At 46.4% G+C, this 24,081-nt stretch overlaps 1 protein-coding gene across 7 annotated transcripts in view; it reads left to right on the forward strand.

Annotated features, from left to right (window-relative positions):
• Positions 1 to 24,081, forward strand: part of pde8b (phosphodiesterase 8B) — a 291,793-nt gene that overhangs the window by 172,339 nt on the left and 95,373 nt on the right. For all 7 annotated transcript variants that reach the window (XM_048527658.1, XM_048527659.1, XM_048527660.2 and 4 more), the window contains one exon: positions 23,794 to 23,984. In XM_048527658.1, coding sequence (XP_048383615.1) covers positions 23,794 to 23,984 — 191 coding nt within the window. The remainder of the gene's footprint in view (positions 1 to 23,793; positions 23,985 to 24,081) is intronic.

Raw genomic sequence — 24,081 nt, forward strand, 5'->3', positions numbered from 1 at the left:
TACTAATATCTTGTGCCAAATTGGAAGAGCTGTCCCACAAACTCAAACAAACTGACATATGCATCAAATGTCCAACAGTCATTTTCAGATTCTTCCATCTCCATACGTCCTGTCCTATCTGCAGGACAGGCCCAGCAGAGGTGATAGCACAGTGGTATACAGTCAAGTGGGACTGGCCCTGCAAGTTCTCAACATTGACATTGGACCCCATGAATTTTCATGGTTTGAGGTGAAATATGGGCAAAGAAACTTCCTGCTGATGACCGTCTACCACCTCCCCCCACCTGAATGAATTGGCAAACCTGTGTTGAACAACATTTTGAGGAAACACTGAGTGTAGAAAACAGACAGAATGTAATCTGGTTGGGGGATTTCAATGCCTATACCAAGAGTGGTCTAGCATTACCAAAGCTGGCCAGGTTATCTGAGTCCTCCTAAAGGATGTAATTAACAACTGGACCTACTTCAGATGGTGAGGGAGTCAGTAATGGATGAAAACCTACTTGACCTCATCTTCACAAAAGTACCTGTTGCAGAAGCACCTGTCCGTGACAGTATCAGCGCACAATTCTTGTGGAGATCAAAACTTGTCTCTATATTGATGATCCCATCACTATATCGTCCTGTATGCAAAATAGCTTAAATTCAGAACAGAACTGGCATCACAAAACTGTGCATCTATGACTCCTTCAACAGAATTATAAACAGCCACAATCAGAAGATCCACAGAATGTGCTGGAAATGCTCAGTGGGTCTGGCAACATGTGAGAGAAAAACAGAAATAATGTTTTGTTTCAAATGTCACTCTTCTTCAGTTAGCTGATCCACTTGTAAGTTCGGGCAAGAGACAGTAAAAAGTGGCCAGTTCATCTCAAGTTACCCTGGAAAGCCAAAGTATTTCAGAAGATTTAAATAAACCAAGCACTTTACTCTTCTGTGGTGCAGTGGCTATGCAGCTGGTGCTTCCCATTAACATAATGTTGCTGTCAGTTCAAGAAGACATTCTGCCTTCCACACAGTAGAGCAACAGCATTTCTGAATTTAGGTGCTGGTGCATTGCAGGTACCTGGCTTGTGGTTGGTTAATTTTATTCCATAAGCCATTATCAACACAGTATGGATCATGCTCAACAAACTCAGGTTCTGCAGAAATCAAAACAATATGTTTGTTGTTAAATGTGATTCTGCAATTGGTCACCATTTGCCGAACAATCTTGAACGTACTTATAGCTGTACTAACAACCAGGTTATGACAATCAGTTAAGCATGTAATGTGGCTCATTTACGCTTGCTGGTAGTCATATACATTTATGGGCAGGGACCTGTTCACTGCAAGTGAAACGATGATGTCCGAATCTTGAGCTTTTTTTAAAATCGCTTAGGAATTTGGGAGCCGTAGTTACCAACTGCTTTCCCCTTGACAACATATCAGCCACTCTCATTCTACTTGCCAACCGTTCAAGCACGTTTTACCTGTTGTAAAAATTATCCAATTGTTTAGAATGTTTATTTTAGAAACATGTTACTCATTATAGGAGTATTCAAGTGTTGTATTACCCACTGAATGTTTGCAATTGAGGAGTATAGGAGGAGAAGGGGATAACTTATGAGTGAAATCAAGAGGACGAAAAGGAGATATAAGAAATCCTTGGCAGGTAAGTTTAAGGAGAATTCAAAGAAATTTGACAAGTACATTAAGGGCAAAACAGCAACTAAGGAGAGAATAATGACCCTTAAAGATCAACGAGCCTATCTGTGTTTGGGACCACAGGAGATGGATGGATACTAAATGAATATTTCACCAGTATTTACTGTGGAGAAATACCTGGAGGCTAGGGAACTTGGGGAAATAAATGGCGGTGTCTTGAAAAGAGTCCACATTGATGAAGAAGAGGTGCTGGACGTCTTAAAACACAAAGGTAAATAAGTCACCGTCACCTCTTCAGGTGTATCCCAGGATATTGTGGGAAGTTAAGGAAGAAATTGCGGGTCTAAAACAGGGATATTTGTGTTTATAACCATGGATGAGGTGTCAGAAGACTGGAGGGTGGCTAATGTTGTGCCTTTATTTAGTGAAGGCTAAAAGGAAAAGGAAACTATAAACCAGTGAGCCTGACATCAGTCATGGGTAAGTTGTTGGAGGGAAATCTGAGAGACAGGGGCTACAGGCATTTAGAAAGGCAAGGACTGATTGGGGATAGACAGAACAGCTTTGTGCATGGGATATCATATAGAACATAGAACATTACAGGACAGTACAGGCCCTTCGGCCCTCGATGTTGTGCCGATCTGTCATACCAATCTGAAGCCCATCTAACCTACACTATTCCATGTACGTCCATATGCTTATCCAATGACGACTTAAACGTATCTAAAGTTGGCGAATCTACTACCGTTGCAGGCAAAGCGTTCCATTCCCTTACTACTCTCTGAGTAAAGAAACTACCTCTGACATCTGTCCTATATCTTTCACCCCTCAATTTAAAGCTATGCCCTTTCGTGCTCGCCGTCACCATCCTAGGAAAAAGGCTCTCCCTATCCACCCTATCTAACCCTCTGATTATTTTATATGTTTCAATTAAGTCACCTCTCAACCTTCTTCTCTCGAATGAAAACAGCCTCGAGTCCCTCAGCCTTTCCTCGTAAGACCTTCCCTCCATACCAGGCAACATCCTAGTAAATCTCCTCTACACCCTTTCCAAAGCTTCCACATTCTTCTTATAATGCGGTGACCAGAACCGTACGCAATACTCCAAGTGCAGCCGCACCAGCGTATTGTACAGCTGCAGCATAACCTCTTGGTTCCAGAACTCGATCCCTCTATTAATAAAAGCTAAAACACTGTATGCCTTCTTAACAGCCCTGTCGACCTGGGTGGCAACTTTCAAGGATCTGTGTACATGGACACCGAGATCTCTCTGCTCATCTACACTTATACTAAGAATCTTACCATTAGCCCTGTACTTTGCCATCTGGTTACTCCTACCAAAGTGCATCACCTCACACTTGTCCGCATTAAACTCCATTTTCCACCTCTCAGCCCCGCTCTGCAGCTTATCTATGTCTCTCTGCAACCTACAGCATCCTTCGTCACTATCCACAACTCTACCGACCTTAGTGTTGTCTGCAAATTTACTAACCCAACCTTCTACGCCCTCATCCAGGTCATTTATAAAAATGACAAAGAGCAGTGGACCCAACACTGACCCTTGCAGTACACACTAGTAACTGGTTTCCAGGATGAACATTTCCCATCAACTACCACCCTCTGTCTTCTTTCAGCAAGCCAATTTCCAATCCAAATTGCTATATCTCCCACAATTCCATTCCTCCGCATTTTGTACAATAGCCTATTGTGGGGAACCTTATCGAACGCCTTGCTGAAATAGCGAGTTTTGAGAAGATTTGTAGCTCAGGTAGACGTTCTGGATGTGAGTTTGCTCGCCGAGCCGGAAGGCCAGCCCCCAGACATCTCGTCACCACTCTAGGCAACAGCAGCCTCCGACGAAGCGCTGGTGTTATGTCCCGCTTTCTATTCATCTGGCCAGGTTCCCCTGGGTTGGTGATGTCATTTCCTGCGTTGGTGATGTCATTTATACCAAATACTGAACTACAGGAGCAACCATCCCAACACCCACAAACGAAGCTGCATTAGAACATTATTCCAACAAGCCACCACACACTGCAGCACAGAGGAACTACGCAGAGCAAAGGAAAATCACCTATACAGTGTATTCAAAAAGAATGGGTTCCCTATGAACACAGTCCGCCGATTCCTCAGCAATAAACCCAAACAAACAGACAAAACGGGCTCAGAAACCATAACCACTCTCCCCTACATCAAAGACATTTCTGAAATGACTGCCAGACTACTCAGACCTCTTGGCATCAGAGTAGCCCACAAACCCACCAACACACTAAAACAGCAGCTAATGAACTTAATAGACCCTATACAGACAACAAATAAAACGAACGCCATCTACAAAATACCTTGCAAGAACTGTGACAAACACTACATTGGACAAACAGGCAGAAAGTTAGCCACCAGGATACATGAACATCAACTAGCCACAAAACGACATGACCCACTATCACTCGTATCCTTACACACAGATGAGGGAGGACACCACTTTGATTGGGACAACACATCCATCCTAGGACAAGCCAGAGACATGCACGAGAATTCCTAGAAGCATGGCATTCCAACCGGAACTCCATCAACAAATACATTGATTTGAGGCCAATCTACCATCCCCTGAGAAAAAGAACAGGAAATGACATCACCAACCCAAGCAAACCTAACCAGATAAATCGAAAGTGGGACATAACACCAGCGATAATGGGAACTGCAGATGCTGGAGAATTCCAAGATAATAAAATGTGAGGCTGGATGAACACAGCAGGCCAAGCAGCATCTCAGGAGCACAAAAGCTGACGTTTCGGGCCTAGGCCCTTCATCAGAGAGGGGGATGGGGAGAGGGAACTGGAATAAATAGGGAGAGAGGGGGAGGCGGACTGAAGATGGAGAGTAAAGAAGATAGGTGGAGAGTAACACCAGCGCTTCGTCGGAGGTTAATTGATGATGCTACCTAGAATGGTGACGAAACACCCGAAAACCAACCCTCCAGCTCAGCGAGCAAACTCACATCCAGAGCCTTGCTGAAATCCATATACACCAGATCAACCAGTTTACTTTCATCTACCTGTTTGGTCACCTCAAAGAACTCAATAAGGTTTGTGAGGCACGACCTTCCCTTCACAAAACCGTGCTGACTATCCCGAATCAATTTATTCTTTTCTAGATGATTATAAATCCTATCCCTTATAACCTTTTCCAACACTTTACCAACAACTGAGGAATGGCTCACTGGTCTATAATTACCAGGGTTGTCTCTACTCCCCTTCTTGAACAGGGGAACCACATTTGCTATCCTCCAGTCGTCTGGCACTATTCCTGTAGACAATGACGAGTTAAAGATCAATGCCAAAGGCTCGGCAATCTCCTCCCTGGCTTCCCAGAAGATCCGAGGATAAATCCCATCCGGCCCAGGGGATTTATCTATCTTCACCCTCTAAAGGATTTCCAATACCTCTTCCTTGTGAACCTCAATCCCACCTAGTCTGGTAGCCTGTATCTCAGTATTCTCCTCGACAACATTGTCGTTTTCTAGAGTGAATGCTGTTGAAAAATATTCATTTAGCGCTTCCCCTATCTCCTCTGACTCCACACACAACTTACCACTACTATCCTTGATTGGGCCTAATCTTACTTTCGTTATTCTTTTATTCCTTAAATACCTATAGAAAGCCTTAGGGTTTACCCTGATCCTATCCACCAACAACTTCTCATGTCTCCTCTTGGCTCTTCTGAGCTCTCTCTTTAGGTCTTTCCTGGCCACCTCGTAGCCCTCAAGCGCCCTAACTGAGCTTTCACATCTCATCCTAACATAAGCCTTCTTCTTCCTCTTGACCAGAGATTCCACCTCCTTCGTAAACCACGGCTCCCGCTCACTACAGCTTCCTCCCTGCCTGACAGGTACATATTTATCTAGGACACACAGGAGCTTTTCCTTGAATAAGCTTCACATTTCTAATGTGCCCATCCCCTACAGTTTCCTTCCCCATCCTATGCTCCCTAAATCTTGCCTAATCGCATCGTAATTGTCTTTCCCCCAGCTATAACTCTTGCCCAGTGGTATACACCTATCCCTTTCCATCACTAAAGTAAACATAACAGAATTGTGATCGCTATCCCCAAAGTGCTCACCTACTTCCAAATCTAACACCTGGCCGGGCTCATTACCCAGTACCAAATCTAATGTGGCTTCACCCCTTGTTGGCCTATCTACATACTGTGTCAGGAAGCCCTCCTGCACACACTGGACAAAAACTGACCCATCTATAGTACTCAAACTATAGTGTTCCCAGTCAATATTTGGAAAGTTGAAGTCCCCCATGACAACTACCCTGTCTCTCTCACTCCTAACAAGAATCATCTTTGCTATCCTTAAACATATTAAATCCTTAACATATTAAATGTCTCTCAATCATGTATAGCACTAGATATGCAGAAGTTAGTTGTTACTGTAAATCATTACTCAATGCTGAAATGTAAATTGAAGCAGATGTTTTTTCTTTTGTTGGGCGTTTCACCAATCCTAAACACATCACAACAGACTGCCTCATGAGCCCATGACTTGAATATACAACGGTGAAAGGAATAAACAAATCTATTACCTTAACACTGGTGTGGCTGGTTTGGGTTTCAGCTTCAGTGCAGTTGCTGTTTTCCTTTTTCTCTCGTCTTGAGGAGGTGCGTGTTGCCCGACTCTGGTATGCCAACACAGAGGGCAATGATTCAGCAGCGTCTGTCTTGATGAAGAAGCCATGGACTGTTGCTGTACCTTGGGAGATGGTGGTGGTCTGATGTGGGGAGTTTGATTCATCCGAATCTCTGCAGTAAATCACTCCACTTTGAGAAACATGGATACTAGGAGCACAGCCCATCACTCTCCACTTAGCTCCTGCTGTTCACTGGACTCCTTTTCTCTCCCTCTCCCTCTCTGGTACAATTGTCCCCAGTCAGTCAATCTCCCATACTCTCCTCCTCTCCCTATTGCACCTTTGTCACTGTTGCTGCTCTGTTCATCTGCCTGATATTTTCTCTTTAATCTTTTGTGCCTCTTTCAAGTCTTTCCTCTAGAATTAATTTCTATCTCTCTCTCTCCCTCCACCTCTGGCGTTCCTGTCTCTTAGTACTTTCTCCCCCACCCCCACCTGCTCCTCCTGAGCCCTCAATTAACAACCTTCGTCTACATTGTCAATATTCTGTGTAAGCCCAGAGGCTTTCCCATGTTCCTCTTATCGATCACTGGTTTTGTATCTCACAAACTAGATTGAGGTTTTGAGGATGTGACCAAGAAGATAGATAAGGCCAGAGTGATAGACTTGTCTTCATGGACTTTAACAAAGACTTTAGCAAGGCTTTCGACAAGGCTCCACATAGTAGACTGGCAGTAAAGTTAGATCACATAGGATCCAGGGACAGGTAGGCAATTGGATACAAAATTGGATTGACAGTAGGAGACAGAGGATGGTGGTAGAGGGCTGTTTTTTCAGGTTGGAGGCCTGTGACCAGTGGTGTTCCGCAGGGATAGGTGCTGGGTCCACTGTTGTTTTGTCATTTATACAAATGATTTGGATGAGGATTTAAGAAACATGGATAGTAAGTTGTAGATGATACCAAAATTGATGGAATAGTGGACAGTGAAGAAGGTTATCTAAGAGTACAATGGGATTTTGATCAATTGGGCCTATCAGCCAAGGAATGGCAGATGGAGTTTAATTTAGATAAATGTGAGGTGTTGCATTTTGGTATGACAAACTAAGACAGAATTTACATAGTTATTGGTAGGGCTTTGGGGAGTGTTGTCAAGCAGAGAGACCCAAGGGTGCACGGTTCCTTGAAAGTGGCGTCACAGGTGGAAAGAGTGGTAAAGAAGGTTTTTGGCATGCTTGTCTTCATGGGTCAGAGTATTGAGTATAGGTTCTGAGGAAGGGTCACTGGACCTGAAACATTAACTCTGATATTTTCTTCACAGATGCTGCCAGACCTGCTGAGTTTTTCCAGCAACTTCTGTTTTTATTCCTGATTTACAGCATCTGCAGTTCTTTTGCCTTTTATTGAGTTTAGGAGTTGGGACATTATGTTGCAGTTGTACAGGACATTGGCAAGGCCATTTTTAGAATACTGTTCTGGTCGCTCTACTATAGGAAGGATATTATTAAATTGAAAAAAGGTACAGAAAAGATTTACAAGGATGTTATCTGGACTGGATAGTTTGAGTTATAAGGAGAGGCTGGATAGGCTGGGAAATTTTTCCCAGAGGGCAAGAGGATGATCCTAACCCTAACTGTATCAACCCTCCATTTACTATAGCTAATCCCCTAGCCTACATATCCCTGGACACTACGGACAACTTAGCATGGCCAATCCACCTAATCTGCACCTCTTTGCACTGTGGGAGGAAACCAGAGCACCTGAAATAAACTCACGCAGTAACAAGGAGAATGTGTAAATTTCACACAGCCAGTTACCCGAGGATGGAATTGCATCTAGCTAGCTGATGCTGTGAGGCAGCAGTGTTAACCACTGAGCCACCATTATGCCCCAGTAGTGTGCTGGTATACGCCCTATTTGCCTGGATGAGTGCAATCCCAACAATACTCAAGAAGCTTGACACCATCCAGGGCAAAGCAGCCCGCTTGATTGGCACTACATCCACAAGCATCAATTCCCTCCACCTCCGACAGTTAACAGCAGCAGTGTGTACTGTCTACAAGGTGCACTGCAGAAATTCACCAAAGATGCTCAGCCAGCACCTTCCAAACCCACGACCACTTCCATCCAGAAGGATAAGGGCAGCAGACATATGGGGACACCACCACCTCCAAGTTTCCCTCCAAACTACTCGCCATCCTGACTTGGAAATATATCGCCGTTCCTTCACTGTCGCTGGGTCAAAATCCTGGAATTCCCTCCCTAATGACATTGTGGGTCAACCCACAGCAGGTGGACTGCAGTGGTTCAAGAATGCAGCTCACCACCACCTTCTCAAGGACAACGAGGGATGGGCAAGAAATGCTGGCCAGCCAGCGACAGCCACACCCCACAAATAATAAAAAAAATGGCTAATACTGCATGTAAATAAAATAATATGAAAATCTGAGATTACACGGTGTGAAGCCGGATGAACAAAGTGGGCCAAGCAGCAGAGGAGCAGGAAAGCTTGACATTTCGGTTCGGGAAGGGTCAAGCTTTCCTGCTCCTCTGATGCTGCTTGGCCGGCTGTGTTCATCCAGCTTCGCACCGTGCTATCTCAGATTCTCCAGCATCGGCAGTTCCTACTATTTCTCTAACATGAAAATCTGAGTGTTTACATACCAGTTAGATTAATTATGAAGAATAAAATAAATAAAATATTTCATTACTTGCAATTTACAGCAGCATTGCTATTATTGTTTTCTATTTTGTAAATGTAATGAACGATAGCGATTCATAAGAATTCATGGGAAATGTGTATCTTTTCCATTTTAAAAATTATTTTCTTGTTTAATTTGAGCTGTTGTAGGCTCATAGCATTAATGCTTCCAATTTATTTTTAGAAAATATAACCTTTTGTGCAATTTCAAGAAATAACTTGTATTTCTGGAGTGTCTTACATATCCTCAGAGCACACAACATTCTTGATTGGAAATGACCTGTTGAAGGGTTCTGACTGTTTTGCACATGGCAAGGTGCTGCTGAGTGAGTACAGGGAGTTAGGAAATAGGCTGAGAAGCAGGACCTCAAGATTAGTAATCATTGGGTTGCTACCAGTGCCACATGCTAGTGACGCAAGGAATAGAAATATAGGACAGATGAATGCGCGGTTAAGGAGCTAGTGCAGGGGGCAGGGTTTCAGGTTCTTGGACCATTGAGACCTCTTCTTGGGCAGGGTTGGCCTGTACAGGAGGGACAAGTTGCGCATAAACCAGAGGGGAATGAATGTCCTTGCAGGGAGGTTCGCTAGTCTTATTTGTGAGGTTTTAAGCTGGAGTGACGAGCGGTTGGGAACCAGAGCAGCAGATCAGCAAGTAGAAGGATTGAGGGTAAGGTAGATGTTAGGACCAGTAAATCAGAAAGGAAGGACAAGCAGAGACACAGAAATGAACACAATGATAATAATGGGCTGAAGTGTGTTTATTTCAATACAAAGAGTATTAAGGGTAAGGCAGATGAGCTTAGAGCCTAGATCAGTACATGAGACTATGATATTGTGGCCATTACAGAGCCTTGATTGAGCGAGGGAGAGGACTGCTGCTCAACATTCCAGGGTTTTGTTGTTTTAGACGAGATAGAGAGGCAGGTAAAAGAGGTGGAGGAGTTGTGGGAATCAGGAAGAATGTTTCATCTGCACTCAGAGACGACGTACTAGAGGCTCATCCACTGAGGCAATATGGGTGCAACTTCAAAAATAAGATGGGTGCAATCACTCTGATTGGATTATATTATAGGCCTCCCAACAGCCACCAAGTGATTGAGGAACAAATATATAGGCAGATTATGGAAAGATGCAGTCAAAACAGAGTTTTTGTAGTGGGTGACTTTAACTTCCCTGGTATTGACTAGGACTTCCTTAGAGCAAGAGACTTAGGTGGAATTTGTTAAAAATGCATCCAAGAGGGTTTCTTGAAACAGGAGGGGCCATACTGGACCTTGTATTGGTTAATGAGCCCGGCCAAGTGACCGACCTTTCAGTGGTAGAGCATTTTGGTCACAGTGATCACAGGTCCTTAAGTTTTAAGGTAGCTATGAGCAAGGATAAGTCAGGATCTTGCGCAAAGGTACTACATTGGGGAAGGGCAAATTACGTCAGGATTAGATAGGAGCTAGAGAGTGTTAATTGGGAGGAGCAGATATCGGGCAAGTCAACATTTGAGATGTGGGAGCTGTTTAAAGACCTGCTGGGAAGAGTTCAAGACTGACATGTTTCAGTAAGGAGGAAGGATAAGGAGCAAGCAAGGTAAGGGACCCTTGGATAACGACGGACGTTGTAAATTTAGTCAAAACGGAAAAAAAGAAGCATATGTAAGGTGTAGGAGGCTAATTTCAGGCAGGGCCTGTAGGGAATATAAGGAAAGCAGGAAAGTACTCAAGCAGGGAATTAGGAGAGCAAGAAGGGGCCATGAAATAACCTTGGCAAGCAGAGTTAAAGAGAATCCTAAGGCATTCTATGGATACAGTTAAAAAAGAGGATAACTTGGGAGAAAGTAGGACCACTTAAGGATAAAGGAGGGAACTTGTGCTTGGAGGCAGAGAATGTGTGTGAGATCCGAAGTGAGTATTTTGCATTGGTATTTACCCAGCAAAAGGATGTGGATGATAGTGAGATTTGTGTGGAGCATGCTAATATGCTAGAGCATTTTCAGATCAAGACAGAAGTGGTGTTGAATCTCTTGAAGACCATTAAGGTAGATAAGCCCACAGGCCACGAAGGTATCTGTCCCAGCTTATTGAAAAAGGTAAGAGAGGAGCTTGCTGAGGCCATTAACAAGATCTTTGTAGCTTTTCTCACCACTGTAGATGTTCCGGAAGACTGGGGATTAGTTAATGTTGTTCCTCTGTTCAAATAATCTATGAAACGACAGACCGTTGAATTTCACATCGATGGTTAAGAAATTATTGGAGAGAGTTCTCAGAGATATGATTTACGCACATTTGGAAAAGCATGGCCTAATTAGGGACAATCAGCGTGGCTTTGTGCAGCGCAGGTCATGTCTTAGTAACTTGATTGAATTTTTCAAGGAGGTGACGAAGATGATCGATGAGAATAGAGCAGTGGATGTTGTCTACATGGATTTTACTAAGGCTTTCAACAAGGTCCCTCATGGTTGGCTCATCCAGAAGGTTAAGATGCATGGGTTCCAAGATGATTCGGCTGCCTAGTTTCAGAATAGGCTTACCTGCAGAAGATAGAGGGTAGTGGTGGAACGGTGTTTTTCAGGCTGGAGACCCATGACTAGTAGTATTCCGCAGGGTTCCATACTGAGGTCTCTGCTGTTTGCAATATATATAAATGACTTGGATGAAAGTGTAGAAGGGGTGGTTATAGATAGTATGGAAGGTTGTCAAAGGATATAGTGGAAAATAGATCAATTGCAGGTATGGACGGAGAAACAGCAGATGGACTTTAATCTGGGTACGTGTGAGGTGTTACATTTTGGGAGATCAAATGTTAAGGAAAAGTATACAGTTGATGGCTGGATTACAGGGTATGAGCTACAAAGAGAGGCTAAAAAAAACTCAGGTTGTTTTCGCTTGAGTGGCACAGGCTAAGGGAAGACTTGATAGAAATTTATAAAATTATGAAATGCCTAGATAGGGCTTACGGTCAGAATCTTCTTCCCACAGTTGAAATATCTAATACTAGGAGGCATGCATTTAATGTTAGAGCGGAAAAGTTCAAAGACGACATGAGGGGCAAGTTATTTTACACAGAGAGTGGTAGGAATCTGGAACGCATTGCCAGAGGTGGTAGTGAAGGCAGATATGATAAGGGCATTTAAGGCACTTTTAGCAAGCACATGAATATGCGAGGAATGGCGGGATGTGGACCAGGGGCAGGAGGAAGGGATTTCATTCGGTCTCAAGTTTGGCTCAACATCATGGGCTAAAGGGCCTGTTCCTGCATGGTACGGTTCTATGTTCTATTTCTATGTTTGTCAAACACAAATGATCTCTTAATCTACTTTTGATAGCATTAGTTAAGGGAAATGTACTGACCAAGACACTGGAAGAACTTCTGTGCGCTTCCTAAAAAAAATAGCATTTGCAATTACATCTTACTGTGAAGGTAAACAGGGCTTCAGTTAGACATTCCATTCAAAATTATATTCTTCAGATTAGATTTCATTTTAGGAGAGTAAATAATAATTGGAATTTAGGAGCAGTAATAGGCAGTGCAGCCCCCCAAACCTGCTCCATCATTCTAGATCATTGCTTCTGCATTATCTCCATATCTCTGATGTTATCAATCAGTAGAAATTGATATCTCTGTCTTAAATTTATTTAATTACTGAACTCCCTCAGCTGTCTGCTGTATGGAATTCCAAAGTACCACCACCCTCTGACTGAAGAAGTTCCCCTTCATCTCAGTTCATAAATGGTTTGACTTTTATTCAAAGATCGCAACTCCTGGTTCTAGACCCTACAGATGAGGGAAAGTTCAAAGGAGACTTGAGGGGCAAGTTTTTTTATACATCTACCCTTTAAGAATTTTGTAAACTTTAGTGCAATTGCTCTCCCAGGATACAGGCCCAGTCTCCTCAATCTCTCTTGGAACAGACCACTTATCCCAGGAGTCAGCCTGGTGTACCTCTGGCTGCACTCCCTCTATGTCAAGGGGACTAGAACTCCCATAATACTCCTGTGTGATGCCACTAGTTTTCTATCTAATTAAAGCACGACTTCTTTGCTCTCGTACTCAAATCCACTTGTGATAAAAGCTAACATAATGTTTCAAAACTGAAAGAACTGCAGATGCTGTAAATCAGCAACAAAAACAGAAATTGCTAGAAAGCCTCAGCAGGTCTGGCAGCATCAATGGAGGGAAATCAGAGTTGATGTTTTGATTTGAGTTCTGAGGAAGGGTCACTCGACCTGAAACGACAATTCTGATTTCTGTCCACAGATGCTGCCAGACCTGCTAAGCTTTTCCAGCAATTTCTTCTTTTGTTTGTAGCATACTGTTTGCCTCCCTAATTGCTTATTCTACCTCAATATTAGCTTTCACTACCTGGAATCCTTTGGACATCAACACTCGCCATTCTCTCACCATTTGAGAAATACTCTGTACCCTCATTCCTCATATCAAAGTGGAGAGCCTCACACATATATGATATCCCATTATATTCCATCTACAGTGCAAGTTCTCACTCATTCAGCTTGTCAAAATCTTCTTGAAGCCTCTTTGCATCCTCCACACAACTCAAATTCCCACCAAGTTTTGCATTATGTGCATATTAAGAAATATTACAATTGAGAATCACACACAAATCATTGATATAGATTGTAAATAGCTGCAGCCCAAATACTGATCCCTGTAGCAACCCAGTGGTCATAGCCTGCCAACCTGAAAATGACCCACTTATTCTCCATTCTGTTTTTTGCCCATTAACCAATTCTCAACTTATGTTAGAATTTCACCTCTCATCCCCATGCACTTTCATTTGCGTAATAAACTTTTGAGTGGCACTTTATCGAAGGTGTTCTGAGAATCCATATACACCACGTTCACTGATTCCTCCTTCATTACTCTGCTAGTAACATGCCCAAAATAAGTCCATCAAAAATCCGTGTTGATTTGGTTCAGTCGATAATTAATTTTCAAACACAGTAATCACTTCCTTAATATGTTCAAGAACATTCCCTACTACTGACCTCAGGCTAAAAGGTCAAGAGTTCCCCATTTTCTCTGTCCTTCCTTAAACAGTGGAATTACTTTTAAAGCCTTCCAATCTGCAGGCACTGTTGCAGAATTAATAGGATTTTGAAAGATGATCACCAATGCATCCACATTCTCTTTCGCCACTTGTTTCAGCAATACAGAGAAAGTGAATGCTTTGGTGATTATCCTTCCAAATCTTATTAATTCTGCAGCAGTGCCTACAGATTGGAATATTGTAGGAGAGGTTTGATCTGTGTATACCAAGCATTTCAGAGATAAAAACATATTACTAATAGGGTAAACATATTCTCCAATCAGTGCACCCATTCCACAATTGTGGAAGTGGAAGTACTTGTAAAATATTGAGAACTTACATGAGTTAAAACCACTTTTACGTTGAGTTATGCAGCATGGTTCTAACCAGTTTTAAATGCAGATTCTCCTTGCCATGCGGTGGTCATGCTGGAGAGTGCATCTGCTGATGTCCAATAGCCTTGCTGGGTGGACATACCAACCCACACCATTGCAATATCAACTGGATTCCAGATTGAGAAAATGTAAGGTTAGGTGTAAGTTCCATTCACGGAAGAGATTGAGAACCAGTTCTGACAGAGGCCAGCAGTGAAAGATGTGACTATGACATTGGTTGGTCTGTGCAGGCACAGCTAGGCTGTGGCCTGAGGATCAGTGACTTTGATGTTGGTTGGGTCTGGTGTAGGGATAGAGGAGGGATGCCAGCTCAGGCATCACTGATAATGAGCTGGCTCAGTACTGATGGATTCACTTTAAACTATATCTTTCCTTTTTTTACCTTATTCTTAAATTATTCAAAATGTCACATAATTGTCATGACAAATGAAAACTTCTCATTGTAATTTGTTGTATTCTTACTGGAAAATATACATGACAATAAAAAAAAATTGTTGTTGCCAGAGTCTGGAAAATCTCACCTATTCCTCATGTGTCCCTTGCAGAAGTAACGAAAGGACTCATATTCCGGTCTTGCCAACAACTGGACTGCCAGCTGACACTGTTAAGGGCAGTTGTGCCTCAAGCTCAATGCACAGGGGGCTTCAGATCTTGTAGAAAGCTGCAGAGACCAGTATTAACTCACTAGGAGAAACACAGACTTCTCATGCGTTCTTCCTCAGAGACATCAGAAAACTCACTTGCTGTATTGGTTTGTTGGTCTGGTAATGCTTACTGCAAGCAGCTGTCCCATGACCTTCTGTCTTCTCACAGGCTCACCTGCTCTTCCTCCTGGTGGGTGAGGCTACTGCAAATGTTCTCGTTGCTCTGGATGCAAGTTTGCTCGCTGAGCTGGAAGGTTAGTTTTCAGACATTTCGTCACCATTCTAGGTAACATCATCAGCGAGCCTCCGACGAAGCACTAGTGTTATGTACCGCTTTCTATTTATCTGGTTAGGTTTCCCTGGGTTGGTGATGTCATTTCCTGCGTTGATGATGTCATTTCCAGTTCTTTTTCTCGGGGGGTGGTAGATTGGCTCCAAGTCAATGTGTTTGTTGATGGAGTTCCGGTTGGAATGCCATGTTTCTAGGAATTCTCGTGCGTGTCTCTGTTTGGCTTGTTCTAGGATGGATGTGTTGTCCCAATCAAAGTGGTGTCCTTCCTCATCTGTGTGTAAGGATGCGAGTGATAGTGGGTCATGTCGTTTTGTGGCTAGTTGATGTTCATGTATCCTGGTGGCTAGCTTTCTGCCAGTTTGTCCAATGTAGTGTTTGTCACAGTTCTTGCAAGGTATTTTGTAGATGACGTTTGTTTTATTTGTTGTCTGTATAGGGTCTTTTAAGTTCATTAGCTGCTGTTTTAGTGTGTTGGTGGGTTTGTGGGCTACCCTGATGCCAAGAGGTCTGCGTAGTCTGGCAGTCATTTCAGAAATGTCTTTGATGTAGGGGAGAGTGGTTATGGTTTCTGAGCCCGTTTTGTCTGTTTGTTTGGGTATATTGCTGAGGAATCGGCGGACTGTTCTTTTTGAATACGCTGTATTGGTGATTTTCTTCTGCGCTTCGTAGTTCCTCTGTGCTGCAGTGTGTGGTGACCCGTTGGAATAATGTTCTAATGCAGCTTCGTTTGTGGGTGTTGGGATGGTTGGTCCTGTAGTTCAGTATTTGGTCCGTATGTGCTGTTTTCCTGTAGACGCTGGTTTGAAGTTCCCCATTGGCTGTTCGCTCTACTGTGACATCTAGGAATGGCAGTTTGTTCTTGTTTTCCTCCTCTTTTGTGAATGTTATGCCAGTAAGTGTATTATTGATGGTCTTGAAGGTTTCCTCTAATTTGTTTTGTTTAGTGATGACAAAGGTGTCATCCACATAGCGGACCCAAAGTTTGGGTTGGATGATTGTCAGAGCTGGTTGTTCGAGTCTCTGCATTACTGACTCTGCTAAGAACCCTGATATCGGAGATCCCATGGGTGTACCGTTGGTTTGTCTGTAGGTTTTGTTTTTGAAAGTGAAGTGGGTGGTGAGGCATAGGTCCACTAGCTTGATGATGTTGTCCTTGCTGATGAGGTTGGTGGTGTCTGGTGTATGTGTCTTCGGTTCTTCTAATAGTGTAGTCAGTGTTTCTTTGGCCAGGTTGACGTTGATGGATGTGAACAGGGCTGTTACGTCAAAGGAGACCATTATTTCATCCTCTTCTAGCTTGGTGTCTTTGATGGTGTTCAGGAATTCTTGGGTGGAGCGAACGGAGTGGTGGGAGTCTTCTACTAGGTGTTTTAGTCTTTGGTGTAGTTCCTTGGCTAATCTGTAGGTTATTGGGACAACACATCCATCCTAGGACAAGCCAAACAGAGACACGCACGAGAATTCCTGGAAGCATGGCATTCCAACTGGAACTCCATCAACAAACACATTGATTTGGAGCCAATCTACCATTCCCTGAGAAAAAGAACAGGAAATGACAGCATCAACACAGGAAATGACATCACCAACCCAAGGAAACCTAACCAGATAAATAGAAAGCGGGACATAACACCAGCGCTTCGTCGGAGGCTCACTGATGATGTTACCTAGAATGGTGACGAAACTTCTGGGAACAAACCTTCAAGCTCAGTGAACCAGCTTACATCTGGAACAAAATAAAGACCCACTCTCTTGTGGACCGAGAGGAGGAGGGTGCTGTCTTGGAGGTGAAAGGAGGACGTCGGGTTGGCTGTGCACCCTTGCGACCAGTGGATCTTAATGCTGGCTTCGGCCTAACGCTGGTTTAGGGGAGGAGCCAACCTGCAGCGATGGCTGCGGCAAGTGCTCGTGCCCCAGGTCAGGGGGTCCGGAACACCATCCGTGGTGAAGAAGGTGGATGAAGGTGCACCTGTGGACCACACCTTCTTCATGAAGAAGGTCCTGTTGAACTGTTGTGGGTTCGCTGCTGCGGACATTTACTGCCTGCAGGATTTCCCCGGAGGACGTTTTTACGATGTGACCTTCAGGAGTGCCAAGCTTTGCGAGCGCTTCCAGGAGGTTTTCAAGGAGAAAGGAGGTGAGGGCCCCCTCTCTGTATTGACCGCTGTCCCGCTGTTTGTGATGCCAGCACAGAGGAGCCGTATGGTGACTGTACACATGTACAACCTGCATGTGCCAGCAGCTGATGTCCTGACCTTCCTTGGAAGGTATGTGCAGGTGGAAGGGGACCTAACTGACATCATGGACCCCTTCAGGATCTGGACCAGTAAGAGGCAGGTCAAGGTGACGCTGAGGATGGGCGCGGACAGGAACGTCCTACACCCACCTTCCAGCTTCGCGATCGGCGGGAGCAAGGGCTACCTGACCTATGCAGGGCAACCTAAAGTCTGCCATGCCTGTGGTAGGTCAGGACACGTGGCGGCCGACTGCAAAGCCACCATCTGCAGGAACTGCAGGGAGGAGGGACACCTTGCAAAGGATTGCCCACACGAAAAAAGCTGCAACCTTTGCTGGGAAGCGGGCCACCTCTATAGGGCATGCCCACAGCGGGGGACCACCTATGCCCAGGTTGCCGGCAGGGGCAATGCGGGGCCAGCCCCGCCCAGGAGGAGAGGAAGGCACCAGCGCCCAGCAAGGACCCCACTAATGTGCAGGAGGGTCAGGTCGTGCAGGAGGGCCCAGCCCCGCAGGATGGGCCCGAGGCCAGCAAAGCACCCCTGCAGGCTCCGCTCCCCCGCCCCCGACAACCCGGAGTCGATGGAGGTGGCGACAGGTGACCCAGGGGAGTGGACGACAGTCCGGAAAGTGAGGAGGAAGGTGCGTCGACGGGCCCAGGAACTGCAACCATCAGGCGGGAAGAGGCAGCTACAGGGGGGCTATAAGAGCTCCTCTGACGAGGGGAGTTCGGAGAGGGCCCGCCCGAAGCAGAAGTTAAAGACCTCGAGGGAGAAGGAAAGCAGCACCACGCTTCCAGGTGACAGGAGGCATCCTGAGGCTCCCTCCGACACCTAGTCAAGTGCCGCTGGGGCACTGGAGGGCCCCCCGGAACTTCCAGGCGGGAAGGAGGAAACAGTGCGTCCCCAGCCTGACCCAGAGCCAGACCCTCCTGCCTCCGCACCCCCAATGGGGGGATGCCACCCGGAAGGCAGCATGGATGGTTTCCTGAGCCTGGAGAGCATCCAGCAGTTAGCCCGGGCAATGGGCATGAAGGGACAGATGGAGGGGCTGGACCTTGGACTTGGGGAGGGTACTGCGGTCTCTGCCCACAATGGGGGTACAAGCATTAATGTGCGCAGTGTCAAGTCCACCGCAAGATGTGTATCCACGTTGGCCTACCTGACCACCATCAAGGCGGACCTCCTGTTTCTGCAGGAGTGCGGGATACCGCACCTCGGCAGGTACGGGAAATGGTCCGGCGCCTGGAACTGTGGGCCTTCGATCTGGTCGGCGGGTAACGACTGTCGCTCCTCGGGCCTGGCTATTCTGCTGCGGGGGCGCGACTTCATCATCTCTCAAGTTCAGGAGGTGGTGGGGGGTGCCTCCTAGTGGCTGATGTCACCTACAGGAACGCACCCCTGAGGCTGATCAACGTGTACGCCCCAGCGGTACGGAATGAGCGGTTGGCCGTCCTGCAGCGGCTTCCACCCCTGCTGGCTACGTCCAGGCCGGTCATCCTAGGCAGAGACTTCAACTGCATCATCGATGCAGATGGAAGATCCGGCGTGGGGACAGCGGGTGGGGGGAGTCAACTGGACATCACGTCCAGATTCCTGATGGGCACGGTGAAGGACGCCAAGCCGCTCGACGTCTTCAGCACCCCTGCAGACGGAGCGCAGCGGAGGTACACCTGGTCGCGGCCAGACGGGTCTATTCGCTCAAGGATAGACTTCCTGTTTGTGTCACGGGCGTTCTCGGTCAGGTCCACTGGCGTCGAGCCGGTGTTCTTCTCTGACCACTGCCTCCTGCTGGCCGACTGTCCAGGCTGACAAGGCAGGTGTCCACCCGCCTGTCCTGTACGTAGGTGATCGTATCCCTGATGAGCGCGAGGCACTCAGCGATCTTCCTGCCCGGCACAGCACAGGTTTGGTCAGGGTGAATCACTGACTCCAGGACAGATCTGACCCGGTTGGCTATGACCTTGGCCACGATTTTATAGTCCACGTTCAATAGTGAAATGGACGACCAGCCGGCCGGCAAGGGGATGTGGAAGCTCAACACAACTCTGTTGACGCCAGAGAACGTTGGGGAGCTTAAGAGGGAGTACGCCGGTTTGAGAACCATGCAACCCCTCTTTGAGTCTCTGGGCGACTGGTGGGAGACGGTGAAGGAGAACATCAAGAGGTTCTTTGTCCTCAAGGGTGTTCGGAAGGCGAGAGAGAGGCGGGGAAAGCTGTCGCGACTCCAGAAAAGGGTGCAGAACCTGCTCCTTCTGCAGTTGATGGGGGTCGATGTCACGGAGGACCTCCGCGAGGTGTGGGGCCAGCAAGCCTCGCTCTTCGCCACGGAGGCCTCCAGGATAATCTTCCGGTCCAGGGTCCGCTCTGTGGAGCAGGACGAGACGTGCTCGCGTTTCTTCTTTCAGAAGGTGCACAAAGAGAGCTCTGTGCTTAGCCGGCTGAAGGAGGACGACGGCTCGGTGACGTCGTCTCGGCCCGACATTTTGAGGATCAGCAGATCCTTCTATGCCGGACTGTACGACACGAAGCCCACGGACAGCATGGCCTCCGAGTCGTTCCTGTCGTCTATCACAGAGGTCTTAGACGACGGCACGAGGGAGTGGCTGGACCGGCTGATATCCCTGGACGAGCTGACCAGAGCCCTCAAGTTCTTGGAGAGGAATAGGACTCCTGGGAGCGACGGCTTACCGGTCGAGCTGTATTCCGCTCTGTGGGCCCTGGTCGGCCAGGACCTGCTGGAGGTGTATGTTAGTATGCTTCAGGCAGGGGAAATGTGCAAATCCATGAGGAAGGGCATCATCACCCTCATTTACAAGAGGAAGGGGGAGAGGGAAGAAATTACGAATTGGCGTCCCATTTCACTATTGACCGTGGACTACAAAATCGTGGCCAAGGTCATAGCCAACCGGGTCAGGTCTGTCTTGGAGTCGGTGATTCACCCTGACCAAACCTGTGCTGTGCCGGGCAGGGAGATCACTGAGAGCCTCGCACTCATCAGGGATACGATCGCCTACGTACAGGACAGGAGGGTGGACACCTGCCTCGTCAACCTGGACCAGGAGAAGGCCTTCGACAGGGTCTCTCATGCTTACATGAGGGACGTCCTCTCCGAATTGGGGTTCGGGGAGGGCATCCGCAATTGGATCCGGCTGCTCTACGCCAACATCGTTAGGGCAGTCTCGATTAACGGGTGGGAATCGGACAGTTTTCCTGTCAGATCTGGGGTCAGGCAGGGCTGCCCGCTCTCTCCTGCTGTGTTCGTGTGCTGTGTGGAGCCCTTCGCCGCATCCATCAGGAAGGACGTGAGCCTGAAGGGCGTGACTATCCCAGGCAGCGGAGGCCTTCAGGTCAAGACCTCCCTGTACATGGACGATGTCGCCGTCTTCTGCACCGATCGGTGAGTAGACTATTGGATATCTGTGGCCAGTTTGAACTGGCCTCGGGTGCCAAAGTCAATAGGGGTAAGAGCGAGGCCATGTTCTTCGGGAACTGGGACGACCGCTCCTTCATCCCCTTCACCGTCAGGACAGACTACCTGAAGGTGCTGGGTGTTTGGTTTGGTGGAGCTGGGGCGTGCACTAAGACTTGGGAGGAGCGTATCATCAAACTGAAGCAGAAGCTGGGCAGGTGGACACTCCGGTCCCTCTCCATCGCGGGTAAGAACCTGGTTGTCAGGTGCGTGGGGCTTTCGGTACTGTTGTATGTGGCACAGGCCTGGCCTATTCCCTGGACCTGCGCCGCTGCAGTCACCCGGGCCATCTTCCACTTCATTTGGGGGTCGAGGATGGACCGGGTCCGCAGGGACACCATGTACAAAGACCTGGGAAATGGGGGAAAGGGCGTACCGAACGCTACCCTCGCCCTGACGGCTACCTTTGTGTGCGGCTGCATCAAGCTGTGCGTAGATCCTCAGTACGCAAACACCAAGTGTCACTACTTACTGAGGTTCTACCTGTCCCCGGTGTTGCGAAGCATGGGCCTGGCCTCGTTGCCGCGGAACGCTCCGAGTAGTTGGACCGTCCCGTACCACCTGTCCTTCGTGGAGAAATTTTTGAAAGGAAACACCTTTGACCACAAGGCCGTCAGGCAGTGGTCAGCATGTAGTATCCTCGAGACCCTTCGGGAAAAGGAGAGGGTGGATCCCGTCGTGTGGTTCCCCACGCAGACTGCCAAAGTCGTTTGGCAGAATGCCTCATCGCCAGAACTTTCAAACAAGCACAAGGACATTGCTTGGCTGGCGGTGAGAGGGGCTCTGCCAGTGAGATCCTTTATGCATGCCCGGAATCTCTGTGCCACCGCACGCTGCCCTTGAGGTGGTTGCGGGGGGGACGAGTCTGTCGATCACCTCCTTCTGGAGTGTGCCTATGCGCAGGAGGTCTGGAGGGGGATGCAGTGGTATTTGTCGAGGTTCGACCCGAGCAGCTCCGTGACGCGGGACTCCGTGCTCTACGGGCTGTTTCCCGGGACGCACACTGAGACCAACATCAACGGCGCTTGGAGGACCATCAATGCGGTGAAAGACGCTCTTTGGTCTGCCTGCAACTTGCTGGTCTGCCAGCTGAAAGAACTGACCCCGACCGAATGTTGCAGACTGGCGCACTCCAAGGTCCAGGACTATGTGCTGAGGGACACGCTAAAGCTTGGGGCAGCCGCCGCCAAGGCACGGTGGGGAAAGACCACCGTATGAATCCCCTCGTCCAGAATGGAAAAAAGGGCCCTATCTGGTACCTGGGCCCAGCTGGCGCCTTCCCCAACTGGTCAAGGGGCCAATGGGGACTGTGCGGGGTGACAACTGCCGGGGTATTTTCTTTGCTTTGTTTTTTTTTTCTTCTTTGTTTGTTTTTTTTTCCTTTAGTTGATGTATGTACCCCCTGGGTAACCCGGAGCGGCTTGCATGACTGGGTAGGTGTATAAATATGTTTTATTTTTTGTACATCTTATGAATAAATATATTTTTTCAAATAAAAAAAAGGTGATGAAACGTCTGAAAACTAACCTTCCAGCTCAGCGAGCAAACTCACATCCAGAAACTCAAACTGAGCTACAAATCCTCTCAAAACTCGCTAGTTCTTGTTGCTGTTTGCTTCCCCTCATTCATCCAAAACAATGAAGAAAGAATGGCATCATATTGAGTATTTTTACAGGGTCTAATGATGAATAAATGAAAAGAAAGTAATCCCCAAACTCCAAAATCAATTGGAAATGCAACAAGTGAACTTAATGGACAGATTCCTGTGATCTGAACATGTTGTTGTTGGATGTGACTTTAGTCTTGGTACCCGAAACCAATCCTGATACGTTCTGTGCTCCAAGTTTGACATCTGGCAGGATTTCAAATTTGTCAAGTTAAAATTGCACGACCCCTAACAATACAATAAATCATAGTTTGCTCCAGGTACTAGCCTGTTTCTGACAGACACATCAGTCTCAAAAATAGTACCAGGATAAAATATTAGAGGGCCCAGGTATGATGGGCCAGTTTAAAAGGCTTCTAAACCTTGAGTGAAGCCCGGATTCAATTTGCTGCTCACTTTGTATAGTATAGAGATTGATAACGTCTGTGATAATGTGGTAACACATTGGGCACAAGTGCAGCATGTCATAATAGTGCTTCGTATTGCAATGATAATAAACAGAAGTTTCTGTAAAACACTTGTATATCACTTCCATGGTTTGCATGAATCTTTGACTTACAATCTTTAGAATTCCTCAATTGCAGCACTAATAACTGTGACTAATGCAAATCAAAATTAGATTTATTTTGTAGCAGTTGCAAGTCACTATTTGCAAGGTGGGTTTAGTTTGGTATGCTTATCTCATACAGCAGGATTTCACCCTCAAGTATCAGCTGGACTTGTGAGGTGCACTCGGAATCACAGAATTGTTACAGTGCAGAAGGAAGCCATTTGGCCCACTGTTTCTTAATCAGTTCATAACTAAGCTCATTTGTCATCCAATGGTCACTAGATTTATACAAAAATTAGCAGTGAGAAACCTGACTGATTTACCCCCTCCGTTCTTTATAATTAATGACAGAGGTCGATTGCAATGTCCCTATGCTTGATCTTCGAATTCAGATGCATTATTCTCAGAGATTTGGTGACTATAGCACACCTAATAATGGCATTTATTACCTGTAGATTGATACACATGTGATTCTGTAGGAATGCACAATGGAATTTCACCTGATATAACTTATCTTTGTAGGTTCTGTTGGTCTTTGCTAAAGAGGACAAACAGAGTGATGGCTTTTGGTGGGCATGTGATAAAGCTGGATACAAGTGCAACATCGCACGGACTCCAGAGTCTGCACTGGAATACTTTCGGGATAAACATCATGAAATTATAGTCGTTGACAACAGACACACCAGATATTTTGATGCCGAAGCTCTTTGCAGGTAATCCAACAGGCCTTTTGGAAACAGGCCTGCAGACTATCGGATGCAGCCGTGTTTTTAGTTCCTGGAATCCAGTATTTCTGAGTTTTACCTTTGA

This window comes from Stegostoma tigrinum, chromosome 3 (assembly GCF_030684315.1).
Source record: "Stegostoma tigrinum isolate sSteTig4 chromosome 3, sSteTig4.hap1, whole genome shotgun sequence".
Lineage (NCBI taxonomy): Eukaryota > Metazoa > Chordata > Chondrichthyes > Orectolobiformes > Stegostomatidae > Stegostoma > Stegostoma tigrinum.